Source organism: Rhinoraja longicauda, chromosome 1 (assembly GCF_053455715.1).
Source record: "Rhinoraja longicauda isolate Sanriku21f chromosome 1, sRhiLon1.1, whole genome shotgun sequence".
In the NCBI taxonomy this organism is placed as follows: domain Eukaryota; kingdom Metazoa; phylum Chordata; class Chondrichthyes; order Rajiformes; family Arhynchobatidae; genus Rhinoraja; species Rhinoraja longicauda.
The window spans coordinates 100,659,071-100,680,322 of NC_135953.1; the positions used below are offsets into that span (position 1 = coordinate 100,659,071).

Sequence of the window (21,252 nt, forward strand, 5' to 3'; positions counted from 1 at the left end):
AGCACCCAGGGAAAACCCACGCCGGTCACGGGAGAACGTAAAAACTCAGTACAGCAGCAGCCATAGTCAGGATTGAACCCAGGTCTGTGGCACTGTAAGGCAGCAACTCTACCACTGCACTACCATGCTGCCCGTGTTCTCTATCACTCAATAATGTTTCCTCAATAGTTCTTCTACACTGTCAACAATTATCCCCTTTACTTCCTCTCTGTGAATAATATTGCTTTTTTACTCAAAGAGAATTCAAAAAATCAATTTTCAGAATTAATATTTAATTTTTCTTCTAAAAGCATTCAGTTATTTAATATTTCCCTCTCTGCCACATCCTTTTGACTTCTTGTCAGCCTTGAACTATTCTAAAACAAATCATTTACTGTAATCATTCTCACAGGACCATGAGTGAATATTATGCCTGAATTATTTATTTGCACCTTGTCCACTTTTCCTTGTCTCTTGACCCTTTCTAACAAACTTAGGTAAAATCAAAGAAGGCTTCAGGAGACGGGAAATCAATAACACAATTTGACAAATAACTGGATGTTCATCAAAGAGTGAAAGGGTGATCAATAGTTGGCATGGGCTTGGTGGGCCGAAGGGCCTGTGACCATGCTGCATCTCTAAACCTAAAACCAAATGATCTTTGTTCATCGAGGATACGGATACAGAAGTTGTGAAGAAGATTGAACTTTATTGCCTTCCATCACAGTGAGGAATGTGGAATCCACTGTGATGGATGTTTACGTTAACTTTCATGTGGGTATGTGTCTTGTTGCTTTTCACATAGTATGGCTGTATGGTAACTCAAATTTCACTGTACCTTAACTGGTACATGTGACAATAAACTGACCATGAAACCGTCGATTTAAGACAGAGGTTGAACAGCCAAATTTTAGAAATTCAACTAGGTTATCGTATGCTCCCAAGACCCGGTTATATTTTTAGTGGAGATGTGATTCACTATCTCAATAAACTCACTATGTTCTCTATCTTGGTTAGCACGCTACAAAAGCTTTTCACTGTACCTCAGTACACGTGACAATAAACTAAACTCAAACTCATACTCGTCTCTCAATAATGTCTCCTCAATAGTTCCACTACACTGTCAACAATTACCCCTTATACTTCCCCTCTGTCAATATTATTGCTCTTTTGCTTAAAGAGCATTCAAAAAATCAATTTTCAGAATCAAAATGCTTCTAAAAGCACTGTTATTTGTTATTTCCCTCTCAATAATAATAATAATAATAATAATAATAATATTCATTTATTGTCATTGCAACGAGTACAACGAAATTAAAAAACAGCCAATCCTGACGGTGCGTACAAACATATATGCAATAAATGCAAAAACAAATAAATACATAAATACAATTAAATTAAGTACAAGATTTTTTAACGGTGTTGCCTAGTGCACAGGTAGTGTTCAGTTCTCGTATGGCCCTGGGGTAAAAACTGTTCTTAAGTCTGTTTGTTCGGGATTTGATTGACCTGAAACGTCGACCAGAGGGCAGATGAACAAACAGACGGTGGCCGGGGTGGGATGGATCTTTTATTATTTTGCCTGCTCTACTGAGGCAGCGCAGGCTGAACAGGTGCTCCAGGGAGGGCAGTGAGCAGCCGATGATTTTCTGGGCCGTCGTGATGACCCTCTGAAGGGCCTTCCTGTCCTTTTCTGAGCAGCTGGCATACCATGTGGTTATACAGTATGCCAGCACACTCTCGATGGAGCAGCGATAGAAGGACAACATGAGCTTCTCCTGCAGGTTGGTTTTCCTGAGGATCCTCAGGAAGTGGAGTCTCTGCTGTGCCTTCTTTACTGTGGTGATGGTGTTGGTAGACCAGGTGAGATCCTCTGCGATGTGCGTACCCAGGAACCTGAAAGCTGGTACCCTTTCCACGCAGACCCCATTGATGTAGAGTGGGTCGTAATCTCCACTGGTTTTTCTAAAGTCAATTATAAGTTCCTTTGTTTTGGAGGAGTTCAGGACCAGGTTGTTCACTGAACACCATGCTGCCAGCCTTTGGATTTCATCCCTATAGGCTGTCTCATCTCCTTCTGAGATAAGTCCAACCACAGTCGTGTCATCCGCGAACTTGATGATGGTGTTGGTGGGATGGGTGGGGGCGCAGTCGTGAGTGTAGAGGGAGTAAAGGATGGGGCTCAACACACAGCCCTGTGGTGAGCCGGTGCTCAGTGTAATGGTGGAGGAGAGGTGAGGGCCTATTTTGACTGTCTGGGGGCGGTTGGTCAGGAAGTCCTTGATCCATTTGCAGATGGTTAGGGAAAATCCAAGGTCGGAAAGTTTGGTGACCAGTCTGCTCGGGATGACCGTGTTAAAGGCAGAGCTGAAGTCGAGAAAGAGCATCCTCACATAGCTCCCCTGGTGTTCAAGGTGGGTCAGTGCAGTGTGAAGAGCAGTGTCGATGGCATCCCCTGTAGACCTATTTGCTCTGTAGGCAAACTGGTATGGGTCGAAGGTGGGTGGGAGGCTGGCTTTGATGTGCTGCAGGACCAGTCTCTCGAAGCACTTTGTGATGACCGGTGTGAGTGCTACCGGACGGTAGTCGTTAAGACCGCTGATGACAGGCTTTTTCGGCAGTGGGATGATTATGGCGGACTTCAGGCAGGGAGGGATGGTGGATTTTAAAAGGGACAGGTTGAAGATTTTTGTGAAGACCTCAGATAATTGGTCTGCACATTCCCTCAGCACTCTGCCCGTCACACCATCGGGGCCTGCAGCTTTCCTGGGATTCACTGCTCTGAGCACTCGCTTAACGTCATACTCCTGCACAGTGAAGGTGTTGCTCTCAGGTGCTGGAGAGGGTGTAATGTCTGCCACTGTAGCTTTCACCTCGAAACGAGCAAAGAAACAGTTAAGTTCCTCAGCCAACGAGGCGTCGCCGTCGGCAGTCGTGCGGTTGCTGGTCTTGTAATTGGTGATGTGCTGGATGCCTTGCCATACCCGCCGTGGGTCATTGTTGGAAACCACTCACTTTTGACTTGTTAGCCTTGAAACAGTCTAAAACTAATCACTTGAGAGCCTGTCCCACTTAGGCGATTTTTTAGGCGACTGCCGGCGACTGTCAAAGTCGTAGAAGATCGTCAAAATTTTCTTTTGCCCTACGACAATGACCACGACATTGCCGAGTCAGGTCGAGATTACACCTTCTTCAGAAACCGCGAAATTCCCATGCTGTCAATGCTTCTCCGCCGTCCTAATTTTCGCTGAAATCACTGACAAGTCGGTAAGTACTTGAGAGTTTTGAAATACAACATCTTGCCCGGGTTACTTGAAAACCAAGCTTCACGGTAACAAGGCATAAACTGGATTGACTTCCAGTTTACTAATAGCAGTATTAAGAAATTTAATTTTAAAAGTGGTTAAATGGATTTTTGTGCGGAGTGTGGGCATTCTTTGAAAATGTACGGGAGATGCATATCTGGTTTCTGGGTTGCATATCTGGGTTGGGAGCCTACTTTAAATGTAATCGCTGATGGCCATAAACATCGCGAAAATTCCCACGCTTACCTGACTGTCAAACTGTCACCTCCAATATACCTGTCAAATGGCCTGACAGTAAATAAATTGGTTAAACACAAGTATTTAATATATCTTCAAATGACTTTACTTAATTTAATATTATGTGCTTCTAAATGCATCTAAGAGAACCTATCAAACCTGGGGACAGCATGCGACAGCGCCCGCAATAAGCAACGATACCTGCCGACAAGCCAGCTATTGCCAAGAAATTTCACTCCAGTTGATTTCTCAGCGACGCACTGAGATCCACTACGATTCTTGGAAGACTCCTCACGATCATGCCCGCGACACCCCGGCGAACTGAAGGCGACAGCCTAGTCGCTGGCAGTCGCCTTAAAATCGCTTAAGTGGGACAGCCCTTTACTGCAATCATTCTCACAAGACCATGGATAAATATTTTGCCTGAATTATTTATTTACATCTCGTCCCCTTTTCCTGTCTCTTGACCCTTCTTTATAAACTCAGGCAAAATCAAAAAAGGCTTCAGGAGATGGGAAATCAATACAACAACCTGACAAATGACGAGATGTCCATCGAAGTGCGTGATTTTTATTTTTATCTAATACAGCCATTCAGTATAGAAGCTGATAAAGATGTCTATGTAGGATAGTCCCATTTGCCTATGTTTGACCCATACCACTGTGAACCTTTCCTATCCATGTATCTGTCTAAATGTCTTTTTAACATTGCAACTGTACCTTCCTCTGTAACTTCCTCTGGCAACTCATTCCATGTACCCACCAATCTCTGTGTGAAAAAGTTGCCCATCACTTCCCTTATAAATCTTTCCCCTCTCACTTTTAATCCCTTGTTTTAGACTACCCTATCCCGGGAAAAAAATGTGGCTATCCACCTTAAAATCCCCTCGTGATTTTATATAGTCTATATATTTCAACATTGTCTGCCGTTGGACCTTTCAGTTAGTTTTATATTCCATAACCACAGAAAGATGCAAAACAGCAGACAGCAGAATAGTGGTAGAGCCGCTGCTTCACAGCGCCAGAGGCCCGGGTTTGATTCTAACCTCGGAGACTGTCTGTGTGGAGTTTGCATGTTCTCTCTGTGACCGCGTTGGTTTCCTCTGGATGCTCAGGTTTGCCCCCTCATCGCAAAGATGTAGGGGTTTGCGGATTAATTGGTCACTGTAAATCACCGTGAAGTGTGGGGAGGAGATGCAAAAGTGGGATAACATAGAACTGGTGTGAACGGATGATCTATAGTTGGCATGGACTCTGTGGGCCGTGGTGACTGTTTCCACGTTGTATCTCTAAAACCAAGGGCCGAAGAGCCTGTTCCTGCGCTGTACTGTTCCATGATCAAATACGATAATAAAGGAAAGGAAAATGTTTTCTCAATTACAAAAGGCGCATAAGTTGGTTTGTAAAGTGACTCTATTTCTTCAAAAATATTTCATTAGCTGAAAAGTGCTTTTAGAACTCCTGCAAAACAAAAAGTCATGAATTGAATTTATCGTACTTTGTAGATAATTTACTGAGAGTGGTTGGCTGTTTCTATTGTTGTAGATTACTCATCTAAAATTAAATTCCCCAACGCAAAAGGTAGGACTTCATTACCTTATAAATTACCTATCAAGTGTTGTCAGCTGCGATTAGTTTAATGTAATTTTGTTTAGAAATACAGCGTAGAAACAGGCCCTTCGGCCCACTGAGTCTGCGATCACTTATATACTAGTTCTCTCCAACACACTGGGGACAATTTACAGAATCTAATTAACCTACAAACCTGCACGTCTTTGTCGTGTGGGAGGAAACCGGAGCACCCGGAGAAAACCGACAAAGTCAGAAGGAGAACATACAAACTACAGACAGTAGTCAGGATCAAACCCGGGTCGAAGTCGCTGTAAGGCAGCAACTCAATGGCTGCCCCACCATGCCACCCCTAGCATCTTTTAACATTTTGTTAACCCTGCATAAATCCACTGCATAAATAAAAACACTCTCAACTGCATCATTGATCTCTACAACTGTAGTGATCATCCCAGGGAAGTGCAGAGTGACCTCTTTGACCACGAGATGTCTGCAAAGATATTATCAGCCCTGATCCTCTATTGTTCCGACCTCTGCTTTAGCTGAGATTAGTAGAGGAGTTCCAGTCAGAATATGTGAAGAAAAACTTGTTATCTGTGGCCCAACCATATCCAAACTAAAAATACGCTTCAAATGTGAAACAGGGACATATGCAGCTGAGTTTTTGAGCTCTTATGTAGACTTACTGTTATCATATCGATCAAGAATACAGTGTTGGTGAGGTCATAAGATCATAAGGAATAGGAGTAGAATTTGCCCATTCAGCCCATCAAGTTCACGCCACCATTCAATCATGGCTGATCTATCTCTCAGTGCTAACTCCATTCTCCTGCCTTCTCCCCATAACCTCTGACACCTGTACCAATCAAGAATCTATCTATCTCTGCCTTAAAAATATCCACTGACTTGGCCTCCACAGCCTTCTGTGGCAAAGAATTCCACAGATTCACCACCCTCTGACTATTTTTTCCCCTCATCTCCTTCCTAAAATAACATCCTTTAATTCTGAGGCTATGACCTCTAGTCCTAAACTCTCCCACTAGTGGAAACATCCTCTCCACATCCACTCTATCCATGCCTTTCACTATTCTGTATGTTTCAATAAGGTCCCCCCTTATTCTTCTAAACTCCAGCGAGTACAGGCCCTGTGCCGACAAACACTCACCACAGGTTCACCTACTCATTCTTTTAAACCTCCTCTGGACTCTCTCCAGAGCCAGCACATCCTTCCTCAGATGTGGTGTCCAGAATTGCTCACAATATTCCAAATGCGGCCTTACCAGCGCCTTTTAGAGCCTCAACATTACATCCCTGTTTTTGTATACAAGCCCTCTTGAAATAAATGCTAGCATTGCGTTTGCTTTCTTTACTACCAATTCGACTTACAGATTAACTTTTTGAGAATCCTGCACCAGCACTCCCAAGACCCTTTGCACCTTTGATTTCAGGATTCTCAACCCATTTTGAAATTAGTCTACGCCTTTATTCCTACAACCAAAATGCATGACTCCACACTTTGCTACACTATATTACACCTGCCACTTCTCTGCCCACTCTCCCAACCTGTCCAAGTGCATCTGCAGAGTCCATGCTTTCTCTACCTGCCCTTCCACCTATTGTCATATCCGCAAACTTTGTCACAAAGTCTTCAATTCTCTCGTCCAACTCATTAATATACAACATGAAGAGTTGCGGCCCTAGCACCGACCACTGCAGAACTCCACTCGTCACTGGCAGCCAACCAGAAAAAGCCCCCTTCATTGCCACTCTTTGTCTTCTGCCATCCAGCTAACCTGCCATCCATGCTAGTATCTGCCCTTTGATACCTTGGACTGTTATCTTCCCAAGCAGCCTAACGCGCGGCACCTTATCAAAGGCTTTCTGAAAATCTAAGTAAACAACATCTACTGACTCTCCTTTGTCTGTCCTGCTATTTACTACTTCAACGAATTCCAGCAAATTTGTCAAGCAAGACTTCCCCTTCACAAAGCCATGCTGACTTTGGCCTATTTTATTGTGAACTTCTAAGTACTCTGTAACCTCATCGTTTATAATAATGGACTCTAAAATCGTACCAAGCACCGAAGTCAGTCTAACCAGCCTCAAGTTCGCACTATTCTGCTTTGCTCCCTTTTTGAACCATAGGGTAATATTGGCAATTGTCCATTCATCTGGGACCACTCCTGACTCTAGTGATTCCTGAAATATCACTATCAATGCCTCCACAATCTCTAAAGCCACCTCTTTCAGAACCCTAGGATGCAGTCCATCTGGCCCAGGTGACTTATCCACCTTCAGCCCTTTCAGCTTCCCAAGCACCTTCTCCCTGGCAATAGCCACTCCACTAACCTCCACCCCCTGACTCTCGTGAATTTCAGGCACATTGCTGGTGTCTTCCACTGTGAAGAATGATGCAAAAACGTTATTCAACTCCTCTGCCATTTCTTTGTTCCCCATTATCACTTCTCCTGCATCATTCTCCAGTGGTCCAACGTCCACTCTTGCCTCTTTCTTGCTCTTTATATAACTGAAGAAACTCTTGCTATCCTCTTTTATATTATTAACTAGTTTACCTTTGTATTCCATCTTTTCTCCCAATGTTGTTTTTTTAGTTACCCTCTGTTGTTCTTTAAAAGCTTCCCAATCATCTTTGCTATGTTATACGCCTTCTCTTTTAGTTTTATACTGTCATTGACTTCCCTTGTTAGCCACGGTCGCCTCTTTCTCCCCATAGAAACTTTCTTCCTCTTGAAGAAGCTCCAGCATCTTCCAGATTATTCCCAGAAATTCCTGCCATTGCTGTTCCACCATGCTCAGATCCCTTTCCAGTCATCTTTGGCCAGCTCCTCCCTCATGCCTCCATAGTCCCCTTTGCCGAGCTGCAATATCGACACATCCGATTTCACCTTCTCTCTCTCAAATTGCAGATTAAAACTTATCATGTTGTGGTTGCTACTTCCTAATGGTTCCTTTACCTTGAGTTCCCTTATCAAATGCGGTTTATTATATAACACTAAATCCAAAATTGTCTTTTCCCTAGTAGGCTCCACTGCAAGCTGCTCTAAGAATCCATCTCGGAGGCACTTTACAAATTCCCTTTCTTGGGGTGCAGTACCAACCTGATTTCCCCAGTCTACCTGCATATTGAAATTACACATGACCACTGTAGCATTACCTTTTTTACATGCCAATTTTATCTCCTGATGTAACTTGTACCTTATACCCTGGCTACTGTTTGGGGGCCTGTAAATAACTCCCATTAGGGTCTTTTTACCCTTATAATTTGTCAGCTCTATCCACAATGACTAGACATCTTCTGATCCTATGTCACCCATCACTAAGGACTAAATTTCATTCCTAACCAACAGAGCTACTCCGCCCCCTCTGCCCACCTTCCTGTCATTCCAATATGATGTATAACCCTGAATATTTAGCTCCCAGCTCAGACCCTCTTGCAGCCACACCTCTATAATACCCACAACATCATAAGTACCAATCTCTAACTGTGCTGCAAGCTCATCCACTTTATTTCTTATACTATCCTCATTCAAATACAACACCTTTAATTCGGTATTCACCTCCCTTCTCACACCGGTTCTGTTTCTACCCGACCTTACTCTCTTACCCCTTCTTGAACTTTCCGTCCCATTAATTTGGGAGACATCTGTAACAATTCTCTTTCCCTTTAACTCCACCCTTACAGTTCCAATTTGCTGACACCCCCCACTATTCAGTTTAAAGCTCTGACGACAGCTTTCATTGTAGATTGGACTTTACTGGACTTTATCTTGCACTAAACATTATTCACGTTATTCTGTTTATCATGTATCTGTACATTGTGGACGGCTCGATTGTAATCATGTATTGTCTTTCCACTGACTGGTTAGCACGCAACAAAAGCTTTTCACTGTACCTCGGTACACATGATAATAAACTAAACTCAACTAAATTTTTGCAGTTTCTGTTGCACTCAAGTATGGTATCTACTTGGATGGCAAGCAAATAAATTATTCACTGTATCTGACTACATGTGACAATAATAAACAAATACTTGAACTTTAGTTTTAGTTTTTTAGTTTTAGGGATACAGCGTGGAAACAGGCCCTTCAGCCCACCGATTATACGATGATAAACGATCACCCGTACAACTAGTTCTTTCCTATACACTCGGGACAATTTACAGAAGCCAATTAACCTACAAACATGCATGTCTTTGGAATGTGGGAGGAAACCCACGCGGTTACAGGGAGAACATACAAACTCCATACAGACAGCACCCATAGTTAAGATCAAACCCAGGTCTCTGGCGCTGCAAGGCAACAACTCTACCGTTGCACCACTGTGCCAAGTGTTGTGGAAAGAAGGCAAGAAACTGCAGTTGAGGCACAGAATCGAAGAGCCGCGGTCTTACTGAATAGTGAAACAGGCTTGACATTTATTAAATTCCCACCTGTGCATTTTCATGTTAATGGAAATACTTCCTCAGTAATGTGACATAAAACTCTAATGAGAGACGGGGGAGATTTCAAGGTTATAATCGAATCTGGACCTTCAAATGATAGGTGTGCTGAACACTTACTTATTACAATGCACAAGAAGGGATTTAGATCATTGGGTCTATCCAGAGCAATCCCACCAGGCCCATTTCCCGCCTCATTTCCCTGCAACATATTCTCTCTCTCACTGGCCCATAAACCCCTCTTTGATTATTTTGCTGCTTATCATGTTAAGAGATTATTTAGCGAAGTCAATTAACCTGCAGCACACCTCTGATAGACATTTGAGAGGAAACTGTAACACATGATGGAAAGCCACACAGTTACACAGGAGGATGAGGGGTGATCTTATAGGGGTGTATAAAATCACGAGAGGAATAGATCGGGTAAACAGTCTTTTACCTTGAGTAGGGGAGTCATGAACCAGAGGATTCAGAGGAACCAGAGGTTTAAGGTGAGGGGGGAAAGATTTATTGGGAAGCTAAGGAGTAACTTTTTTCACACAAGGGTGGTGGGTGTATGAATATAGGTTGCCAGAGGAGGTAGTTGGGGGAGGTACTATTTCAATGGCTCCAAACAGGGGCAGGCTGGACTATTGCGGATGGGACATGTTGGTTCGTGTGGGCAAGTTGGGCAAGTGTCTTTCCACACTGTATGATTCTATGAGCACAGGAATGGGCACTTCTGCCAAACATGATACCAAGTTAAACTGATCTAATCTGCCGGTCATCCCCACCAAGCTCATCACCAAACTCCACCAGCTAGGCCTCAGCTCGCCGTTATGCGACTGGATCCTGGACTTCCTGCTGGAGAGACCGCAGGCAATGAGAATGGGCCCGCACCTGTCCTCCACGATCACCCTGAGTACCGGCACACCACAGGGCTGTGTTCTGAGCCCCATGCTCTACTCCCTCTTCACGCACGACTGTGTTCCTGCATTCGACACCAACACCATTGTCAAGTTTGCAGACGACACAACGGTGATGAAACAAAATACAGAGCGGAGGTGCAGAACCTGGCGGACTGGTGCTCTGATAACAACCTGTCCCTAAATACCACCAAGGCCAAGGAGCTGATCATCAACTTCCATAGGTCACACAACGGGGAATACGCCCCGATCTTTATCAACGGGGACAGTGTGGAGAGAGTGTCCAGCCTCAAGTTTCTGGGCACTCACATTTCGGAGGACCTAACATGGTCCAATAACACTGCTGCGCTGGTCAAAAAAGCACAGCAACAACTGTTCTACCTAAGAACACTGAAAAAGTCTGGTCTACCCCAACAGCTGCTGACGACCTTCTACCGTTGCACCATAGAGAGCATCCTAACACATGGCATTCCTGTGTGGTACCTCAGCTGCACAGAGGCAGAGAGGAAAGCTCTTCAGCGGGTAATCCAAAGAGCTCAGAGGACCATCGGAACACAGCTACCAGCCTTGGAGGGCATCTACAACTCAGAAAAGCCACCAGCATCCACAAAGACTCTTCATACCCCTGCAACAGTCTGTTCGAACTTCTACCATCGGGCAGACGATACAAGGCCTTCTACGCCCGCACCTCCAGACTCAGGAACAGCTTCATCCCCAGGGCCATAGCTGCTATGAACCGGTCCTGCTGAGCCGGATGGTCACATTGCACAGTGAACCGGCATAGATCTACTTGCACTTTACTCTTTTTAAAACTGTTCTAATTTGTTTCATTGGGTTGGTTAAATTAATACTGACTGGCTAATTATTTTTTTGCATCGCATGTGAGGCACATTCCCAATCTCGTTGTACCCCTGTACAATGACAATAAAGATATATTGTATTGTATTGTATCGTATTGTATTGTATTGTATGTTCTGTATCCTCTATTCCTTGCAATTCCATATGCCTATCTAAACTCTTCTTAAATGCCACTATCGTATTTGCCTCCACCGCCACCCCTGGTAATGCGTGCCAGGCCCCCACTACTCTGTGTAAAAAAACACCCCGCACATCTCCCCGCACATTTCCACCTCTCACCTTGGAGCTGTGCCCTCTAGTCTTGGACATTTCCACCCTGGGGAGAAAAAAAGGTTCTGACTGTCTGAAAGGTGGACGATGGGACGATGGGACGATGGGACGATGGGACGATGGGTGAATGGGAAGCATAAGATAGAGTGGAAATGGTTGAAGAGTTTAAATTGACAGAGTCTATGCTGGTCATACCTGTTGAATGAGATGTTCCTTGGCTTTGCTCCTGAGGTTTCATCATGGGGACAGAGTTAGTGCTGGCCAACATGCAGGTCTTGCCAATGGAAGGGTTCATTGCCTCTGGTCCACTTTGAGGTGATGAAAGATCGTGTGCAACAGAAGCAACCTCCTCAGCAGTGAGATCGGCCGGTGGTTTACGAGGGACAACGTCCTTTGTTTCCAAGCTGCCGACCATCAACGGATTTCCTTGCCCTCTGGGCGCCGCCGCTTGGGGATGGTGAGGGTGGGTTTCGAGGGCGACCAGGTCTGAAAGCAGTGCCGTCTCCTTCTCGAAGCTGCACTCTGCATAGGTCAAGACTCTAGCGGCAAGGCTGGGCGCGTTGACGGAGGTGGGAGCGGCGGCCGCAGCGGCAGCGGCGACGGCCACGTCAAACTGGCCAATGCCGCGGTCAGGATCGGCCGAGACCAAAATCTGCTGGCCATTGCCGCAGTCCGGATCGGCCTCGGAGACCGAGTCGGCCGACATCGGCACAAATTCAGACGGGGTCAGAATGGTGGTGTTGTCGCTCGAGAGCAGCGGTGAGTGCAGAGAACCTTCTGGGTGGTCAACCTGCAGAAACTTCGAGGGCTCTTCAATCACGGGACGCCTCAACGAGTCCACAGTGACCTCTGGTGACACCTTGGGCTGCTCCGCCGTGGCGATGGTCTGGCTCCGTGCAATGTGTTTGGAGAGCTTGTGGTGTGTGGAGAAGGACTTGGGAAGCAGCTTTCTGCTGGACTGCTTGATGGACCGCTTGCTGTGGTCATCTGGAAAGCCAGAATCATCTCCCTCGTCGATGCTCGACCTCCCCGAGCTAATACAGTTCATGAAGACGTTCTTTTTGTCGGACAGGTCCTTCCCTTTCTCAAAGTCTTCGGTCGCCGATCTGGTGATCCTTTTGCTACGGGAGACACTCAACCCAAAGGAATGCCGGATCTTGGTCTTGGGGTTCTCGTTGACGTTGTCCTTCCTGCCCGCACCGTCCGGGGCCTGGACACCGTTGGGGAGGGTCGCGTTGGAGTCTCGGGGCTCCAGGCGATGCTCTTGGCTCTTCTTGGAGTGGAAGCTGATGGAGGGTGTGCGGAAGATGCTCCTCCGCTTGCCCACGCTGCTGGAGCTGGAGTTGGTGCTGGACGGGGACGAGGTGTGGACTCCATTGGTGGCGGACGATGGGGAGGACGGGAGGGAGTCGCGTCTTTTCGAGGAGCTCCGCCTGAATATGGGCAGCCTGGACACCAGCGTCGAACGGCGAGCGCCAACGTCCCCCATCGGTTAAGTCTCGCTGCCCTCCTGATTCTGTCAAACCCGACCTCTTGTCAACCTGCACCGAGAGAGAGAGAGAGAGAGAGAGAGAGAGAGAGAGAGGGAGAAATAATGTTAACAACATCAAGAATTGTTTTTTTCAGAAATAAAATTTCCTTCAGTGAATTTCTTCTTCAGGTTCGGGTACTGCTGGACACCAAGTCCCAGTTTTTAGTTTAGTTTAGTTAGAGAGATACAGCACGGAAACAGACCATTCGGCCCAATGATTCCGCACCGACCAGCGATCACCCCGAACACTAGTCCTATCCTGCACACTAGGGACAATTTACAGAAGCCTGCAAACCTGCACATCTTTGGGACAAAGGAGGAATATTTAGGAAACCGGAGCACGCGGATAAAACCCACAGGGCCAAAATCCACACCAACAACACCTGTAGTCAGGATCTAACACAGGTCTCTGGTGCTGTGAGGCAGTAGCTCTACCACTGTGCTGCTGTGCTGCCCCAAGTTTACCTTTTTTTCATTCGTAGGATTTGAATGCCAATGGCAAGGCCATCATTTAATGGCCATCCATTACTGAGCATCAAGCAAGTACCATCCGACATCTAGGAGCCCCACCATCCGGGCTGTACCCTCTTCTCACTGATACCATCAGGTAGACAAGCTTGAAGTCATCCAGTACCAGGTTCAGGGACAGTTACTTTCATGAGATACTTTCATACTTTCAAGATTCAAGTGTGTTTAATTGTCATATTTCACATAGAGGGTGGTGGGTATGTGGAATGATCTGCCAGAGGAGGTAGTTGAGACAGGTACTCTAACACCATTTAAAAGACATATGGACAGGCATAGATAGGAAAGGTTTAGTGGAAAAGGATATGGGCCAAATGCAGGCAGATGGGAATAGTGTAGATGGGGCATCTTGGTTGGCATTGGCAAGTTGGGCTCAAGGTCCTGTTTCTGTGCTGTATGAGTCTATGAACCGATAACAGAACAATTAAACTCTCACTTGTAGCAGCTTGACACAATACACTATTGTTACAAAATTATTCAAATATTATACTGTATATTACTCTATATACACACACACACACATAAAATATACAACATTAGGTTCTTGAACCAACCTACACAACCCTAATCTTACCCTGGCAATGGAACACAACCTTGGACTTCGATTTTCAAATGTGTATTTGTACAGTAATGGGGTTTTTATGCACAATCTTTTTCCTTCACTGTCTTGTAGAAGTCGTGTGTAATTTACGTACAAATGCACCTTAGAAGGCCTTCTGTCAGGGTGCATCACAGCTTCATTTGAAAACAGCTCTACTGTGGACCGCAAGATATTGCAGAGATTTGTGGACATCGTGCAGTCGATCACACAGACCAGACTCCCCATCGTAAATTCTATTTACAGTTCATGCTGCCTTGGAAAAGCAGCCAACATAATCAAAGACTTGTAAAAACTATCTGATTCAATTTTACAGCATGGGCATTTCTTCATAAGTGGAAGTTGTGGGTATTGATCCAAAAAGTCATACCAGGGGGAATATACACTGATCAGCCAAAGCATTATGACGTGATTAGCCAAAACATTATAACCACCTGCCTAATATGCTGTTGGTCCTCTGTGTGTAGCCCCATTCGCAGCAGGGTGCGATGCACTGTGTATTGTGACACATTCCTCCCGTGACCAGCATTAAAATTTTCTGTGACTTGTGCCACAGTAGACCTTCTGTCGGTTCGGACCAGACGGGATAGCCTTCGTTGCCCTCGCGCATCGATGAGCCTTGGGCGCCCAACACCCTGTTGCCAGTTTGTGGTTTGTCCATCCACGGACTACTGTCGGTAGGGACTCACCACTGCTGACCGGGAGCACCCCACAAGCCTTGCCATTTCAGAGATGCTCTGACCTAGTCGTCTGGCCATAACAATTTGACCCTTGTCAAAGTCGCTCGGGTCTTTACTCCTGCCCATTTCTCCTGCATCTAACACATCAACTTCAAGAACTGACTGTTCCCTTGCTGCCTAATATATCCCACCCTCGACAGGTGCCATTGTAACAAGGTAATCAATGTTATTCACTTCGCTTGTCAGTGGTCATAATGTTTTGGCTGATCGGTGTATGTTGATCCATTGCAATATTTTGAAACTTAAGATAAGCAATTTGGGGTGGATCAATGGCGCCATGGTAGAGTTGCTGCCTTACAGCGCCAGAGACCCAGGGTCGATTCTTATGGGTGCTGTCTCTATGTAGTTTGTATGTTCTCTGTGTGACCTGCGTGGGTTTTCTTCTGTTTACACCCACACTCCAAAGACGTGCAAGTTTGTCAGTCTGCAGAAGGGTCTCGACCCGAAACGTCACCCATTCCTTCTCTCCTGAGATGCTGCCTGACCTGCTGAGTTACTCCAGCATTTTGTGAATAAATACCTTAGGTTTGTAGGTTAATGGCTTTGGTAAATTGTAAAGTTGTCCCTAGCGTGTGTGTAGGGTAGTGTACGGGGTAATCTCTGGTCAGCGTGCACTTGGACTCAGTGGGCCGAAGGGCCTGTTTCCATGCTGAATCTCTCAAAGTCTAAAAAGTAAAAGTAGAAACAGTAAAAGCCTGCAGGACATAAAAAGGCCAGTAGAGGGCATTGAAGAATATTTTATTCAACTGGTTTCAGTTGATAATGCCAGCACAGTGTAGAATGTGCTTGCTCATGTGTTGACAATACACTGCACTCCAACACAATCTTATGCCCCTTCAGATAGGTGAGGGACACTTGAAATTGCAAGGGGCACTCTTACAAATGTCAATGATTCGATGAATGAAACTCTTTGAGATGACTCAAAGCTGTGAACAGCAACATATAACCTCTGAGCCTTCATTCACACGCCAATGGATCAAGTGAAAACCCATAGCAAAATATTGGTCTCGTCGGTGGAATACTGAGGGTGTGCTGCACTGTCAAGAGTGCTACCTTTCAGACAGGACTGGAATCCAGACCTCCTTCCGTCACAGATCCAATACTGGAGGGAAACAGGAGTGTTTAATGTTTAGTTTAATTTTAGTTTAGTTATAGAGTCATACAGCGTGGAAACAGGTCCATCAGCCTTACTTGCCCACACTGGCCAACATGCCCCATCCACACTAGTCCCACCTGCCTGCTTTCAGCCTGTATCCCTCTAAACCCACTCTATCCATGTACCTGTCGAAATGTTTCTTAAACTTTGCGATAGTACCTGCCTCAACTACCTCCTCCAGCAGCTCGTTCCGTACACCTACCGCCCTTTGTGTGAAAAAGTTACCCATCAAGTTTCTATTAAATCTTTCCCCCCTCACCTTAAACCTATGTTTTTAGTTTACAGATTTCACGTGGAAACAGGCCCTTGGGCACACTGAGTCTGTGCCAACCAGCGATCCTCGTACACTAGCACTATCCTGCACACTATTCTACACACTAGGGACAATTTAAAAAACCTGATAAGCTACATTCTTTTAAGTGTTTGCTTTTGACTGTTTGGTGGAATAATATGTTTCAATATCAAGCTAAACCTTGAAAAAATGGTTAATTTGCAGCATTCTTATTGTGGCATTCCTATATGTTTAAAATTGATCCCTTTTATTCAAGGATATCAGACATTACCCATTAACAATTGCATCTGACTGTTAAAAACAACAGAAACTGCTGGAGTAACTAGCGGATCTGGAAGCATCTTTGCAAGACATGGATAGGTGACGTTTTGGGTCGGGACCCTTCATTAGACTGAACTCATGTTGAGAAAGGGCCCCAACCAGTAGAGTCGTTATCCATGTCTTCCAGAAATGCTGCCTGACCTGCTGAGTTAATCCAGCACTTTGTGTTTATTTTGTTTAAACCAGCATCTGCAGTTCCTTGTGTCTGAATGTTAAAGCTACATTCAGCCTTTCTTGTCTATGGTAACTCTTTAACAGAATTATCAGATTAATCAATCCCGCCCCCTAATAATCCTGCAATTATTTCACCCTTCAAATATTTGTTTGATTAATTTTGAGAGTTGTCTTTGAATCTTCCAACCGTGAATTTCCGAACAGTGATTTCCAGATACCACGAGTCACAGTGGCGGAGTGAGTGATAGAGAGTTGCTGCCCAACTGCACCAGTGACCCGGGTTCGATCCTCACTGTATGGAGTTTGTACATTTTTCCTGTGACACGTTGGTTTTCTCCTGGAGTTCTGGTTTCCTCTCGCACTCCAAAGACGTACAAGTTTGTACACTAATTCGCTTCCGTAAATTGTAACATGTCTCTAGTATGTAGGGTAGTGCTAGTATATGGGGTGATCGCTGGTCGGGGCAACCTGGTGGGCCGAAGGGCCTGTTTCCGCACTGTATCTCTAAACTGATTGTAGCAACCTGCGGTATATTGCTAATGCACACACTGACCATCGATCACCCATTCACACTTGTTCTACAGCACCCCACCTCGTCAGTCAACCCCTTGAGAAACTCTATGAATCAGCCTACCATAACATGCAAAGGTTGGCCAACAACATTGTCTCTGACCCCGACCATGTCCTGAACAGTGAATACGAATTGTTACCATCAAAATTACAGGGTACTAAGATTTAATCAGGTTAGACTGAAGCACTCTTTTGTGCACCAGTCAATCCTGAAAGCAAACATAGAACTTAATCCCAGATCAAATGTACGTTGAAGGGTCTTGAATGTGTCGTCATTTGTGATTGTAATGTTATGGTGAATATATGTATCCTCGTTTCTTGTCTTACATTCTTTGTCTTTGTTGAAGTTGCAAGTGGAGCTGCTGAGATGCAAGAAAAACTTTAGACATGATCTGACAATAAAGTATTATCGTATCGTATCCACTCCAGGGGCACTTTTACAGAGGCCAATTAACCTACAAACTCCTACGTCTTTGTGATGTGGGGGGAAACCGGAGCACCCAGAAAAAACACACACAATCACAGGAAATACGTTAAATCCATGCAGTCAGCAGCGGAGGTCAGGATTGAACCAGTGTCTCTGGCACGGTGAAACAGCTGTGTTGTTCCAGCACAGCTCCCATCTGTGCTGCCCTCGACGACTGAGGGACTGCTTCATTGTCCACAACATCATCTTTTGGGTGAGATATTAAGCCTGCCTTCTCCCTCAGTTCCATACAAAACAAACATGGCACTGTTGCTCTTGAAGAATGAGGGTTGGAAGAAGGGTCCCGCCCTGAAACATCGCCTATCCATGTCCACCAGAGATGCTGCCTGACCCACTAAGTTATTCCAGCGCTTTGTGTTCTACTCTAGTTTCCAGCATCTGCAGTTCCTTGCGTCTAAGGTGTTCTCTTCAGTGCCTTGGTCAGCATTGAGTGTCAAATAAAATTGCGGAAATGGCGGTAATCTAGTTATTATCATATTGCTGTCTGTAGAAGCTCACAGTGGTTCAAAGTGGTTTGTCATTTTTCCAACGTAATAACTGCAATTAATCTTTAAAAGTACACCCTTGGCCGCAAAGCACTTCGGGTCTTCCCAAAACCATGAAAGGCACAGCAGAAATTCATGGATTTTCTATTCATTACTGATTGAAGATGTCCATCATGTTTCATACCTTGCTGCCTGGGGTTCGCAATGATTGATGACCATTAGGTCGACTCGCAGCCCTTGCTCGCTGCTTCACAGAAACACACACTTGAAGCAAAATAAAACCCTTCCCGGTATAAGAACTCCTGCATTCAGTTTTAGCTTAATTTGGTTTATTATTGTCCCATGTACCGAGGTACAGCAAAAAGCTTTTGTTTGCGTGCTATCCAGCCAGAGTCTGAAGAAGGGTTTTGACCCAAAACGTCACCTAGTCCATTTCTCCAGGGATGCTGCCTGACCTGCTGGGTTACTCCCGCATTTTGTGTCTTTCTTCAGAGAAAACAACTATCCATGAATGCAATCATGCCATCCACAGTGCTCAGATAAAGGATCGTTTAGTTTAGTTTAGTTTAGTGTCGAGATACAACATGGAAACAGGCCCATCGGTCCACCGAGTCCATGCTGGCCATTAATCATCTGTTCACACTAGTTCAGCCACTACATACTAGGGGCAATTTACAGAGGCCAATTAAGCAATAAACCTGCACTGCTTTGGGGTGTGAGAGGAAACCGGTGCATCCGAGTAAACCCATGCGGTCACAGGGAGAATGTGCAAATTATGTACAGACAGCACCCGAAGTCAGGATCGAACCCGGGTCTCCGGTGCTGTGAGGCAGCAGCTCTACCACCATGCTGCTGTGCCGCCTTGGCACAGCGGGTTAAGATAAAGCGGGTTAAGGATAAAGGGTAAAACATTCAGTGCAAGATATAACATTGAAGTCCAATAAAGGGGCGCATTGTGGCACAGAGGTAGAGTTACTGCCTTCCAGTGCCAGAGATCCAGGGTATGATCCTGACTGCGGATGCTTTCTATACGTAGGATAGCGGAGTCAGGCGGTACGGGGAGAAGGCAGGAACGGGGTACTGATTGAGAATGATCAGCCATGATCACATTGAATGGCGGTGCTGGCTCGAAGGGCCGAATGGCCTACTCCTGCACCTATTGTCTATTGTAGTTTGTACGTTCTCCCATGGGTTTTCTCAGGGTACTCCGGTTTCCTCCGACATACTAAAAACGTGCAGGTTTGTAGGTTAATTGGCTTCGTAAATTGTCTCCAGTGTGTAGGGTAAAACTAATGTACAGAGTGATCGTTGGTAAGCACGGACTCGGTGGGCCAAAGGTCCTGTTTCCACGCTGTATCTCTAAACTAAACTAATGTCTGATTGAAGATAGTTCGGTCTCCAGTGAGGTAGATGGGAGGTCAGGACCGTACTCTGGCTGATGAGAGGACCGTTCGTTTGTCTGATAACAGCTGGTGAGATGAGAACCTGTGCTGTGGCTGCACTCAGTAAAATAAACCAATTGAACAGAGGAATAGCAGCTTTGAGCACGGTGTCTCCTAACAATCGGAACCCCACACTATAAAGTTGGCAGCTCAACAGCAGGGACGAGCTGATAATCCATTTCAGAGCCGTCTCCTAAATTTAGAACGCTGATAGACCTGACTCCTTTGTGTATACAGCCGCTGGTTTCAATCTTCCTATAAATATTAATCCTGCCCACCGAGTCACTTTTCTCATTAGCCAAAGTGTGCTGCGTTATTTCAGGTAACATCAAGATTAAGAATTCCTTTGCAGGCGCCTCAGACATGATTCTGGCTGTTTTTATTTCTGAAAGGTGGGATATTTTGAAGTGGCATGTCTTTGTGAAGCAAGAACCCCCCAAAAAAAAACACAGAAATGTTCAAACATAACTCTGCTTCAATCAAACCGTTTCGGCTTGTGTCTTGTATTTGAATAAATTTAAACTTGTCAGGATCAAACTAAGCTTCAAATCCGCCTTTTCCAAAGCGGGGTACTCTAATGCACAAAGAATTTCTAATTTGTTAATATACATAAGAATGTGACCGGTGTGAAGCTGGAGATAGCTGCATTTGTTGATTTCTTACATGCCGTGTAGAGGAAGGATGCACAGGGCACGTTGTCGGACTTCAGAAGAAGGCTTTGCTTTATAGTACTTCTGAAGGCTTTTAAAGTGCAGCAGTAAGCAGGAAAGGCCATTGCTTGAGTGAGCAATGGATTTAGTCAGGAAGACTACACACAATCCCCGGGAATAGTAATACTCCCAGAGATTCCATTGTTCAAATCTGTCAGCTGCACACTTCACAGGCAAGAGCTCCCACCTCTGATCATCAGGCTGGCAGACGGTGGCACAGAGACGCTGCAGCAGCCTCACAGCTCCAGTGATCCAGGTTCGATCCTGACCTCTGGCGCTGCCTGTGTGGAGTTTGCACGTTCTTCCTGTGACCGCCGTGTCTCCCACCCCCCCCCCCCCCCCCTCCAGGTGCTCTGGTTTCCTCCCACATGCTGAACCAAGGTTCATCAGGAGTTATGCAGCAAAGAAACAGGCCCTTCAGCCCATCAAATGCACTGTGACCATTTATAGTAATCCCATTTTATTCTTCCCACATTCCCAACAAGTCCCTCAGGATTTTACTGCTATAACTGCACCCATCTAGACACTATGGAGGTGTCGTGGGTTATGGGGAGAAGGCAGGAGAATGGGGTTAGGAGAAAGAGAAAGATCAGCCATGATTGAATGAAGGAGTAGACTCGATGGGCCGAGTGGCCCAATT

The 21,252-nt window shown here is 45.4% G+C and overlaps 1 protein-coding gene across 5 annotated transcripts in view; it reads right to left on the minus strand.

The window, feature by feature from the left end:
- Positions 1-21,252, minus strand: part of ccser1 (coiled-coil serine-rich protein 1) — a 993,014-nt gene that overhangs the window by 816,653 nt on the left and 155,109 nt on the right. For all 5 annotated transcript variants that reach the window (XM_078403227.1, XM_078403223.1, XM_078403228.1 and 2 more), the window contains exon 2: positions 11,777-13,122. In XM_078403227.1, the coding sequence (XP_078259353.1) occupies positions 11,777-13,070 (1,294 nt within the window). In that variant the 5' untranslated portion in view covers positions 13,071-13,122. The remainder of the gene's footprint in view (positions 1-11,776; positions 13,123-21,252) is intronic.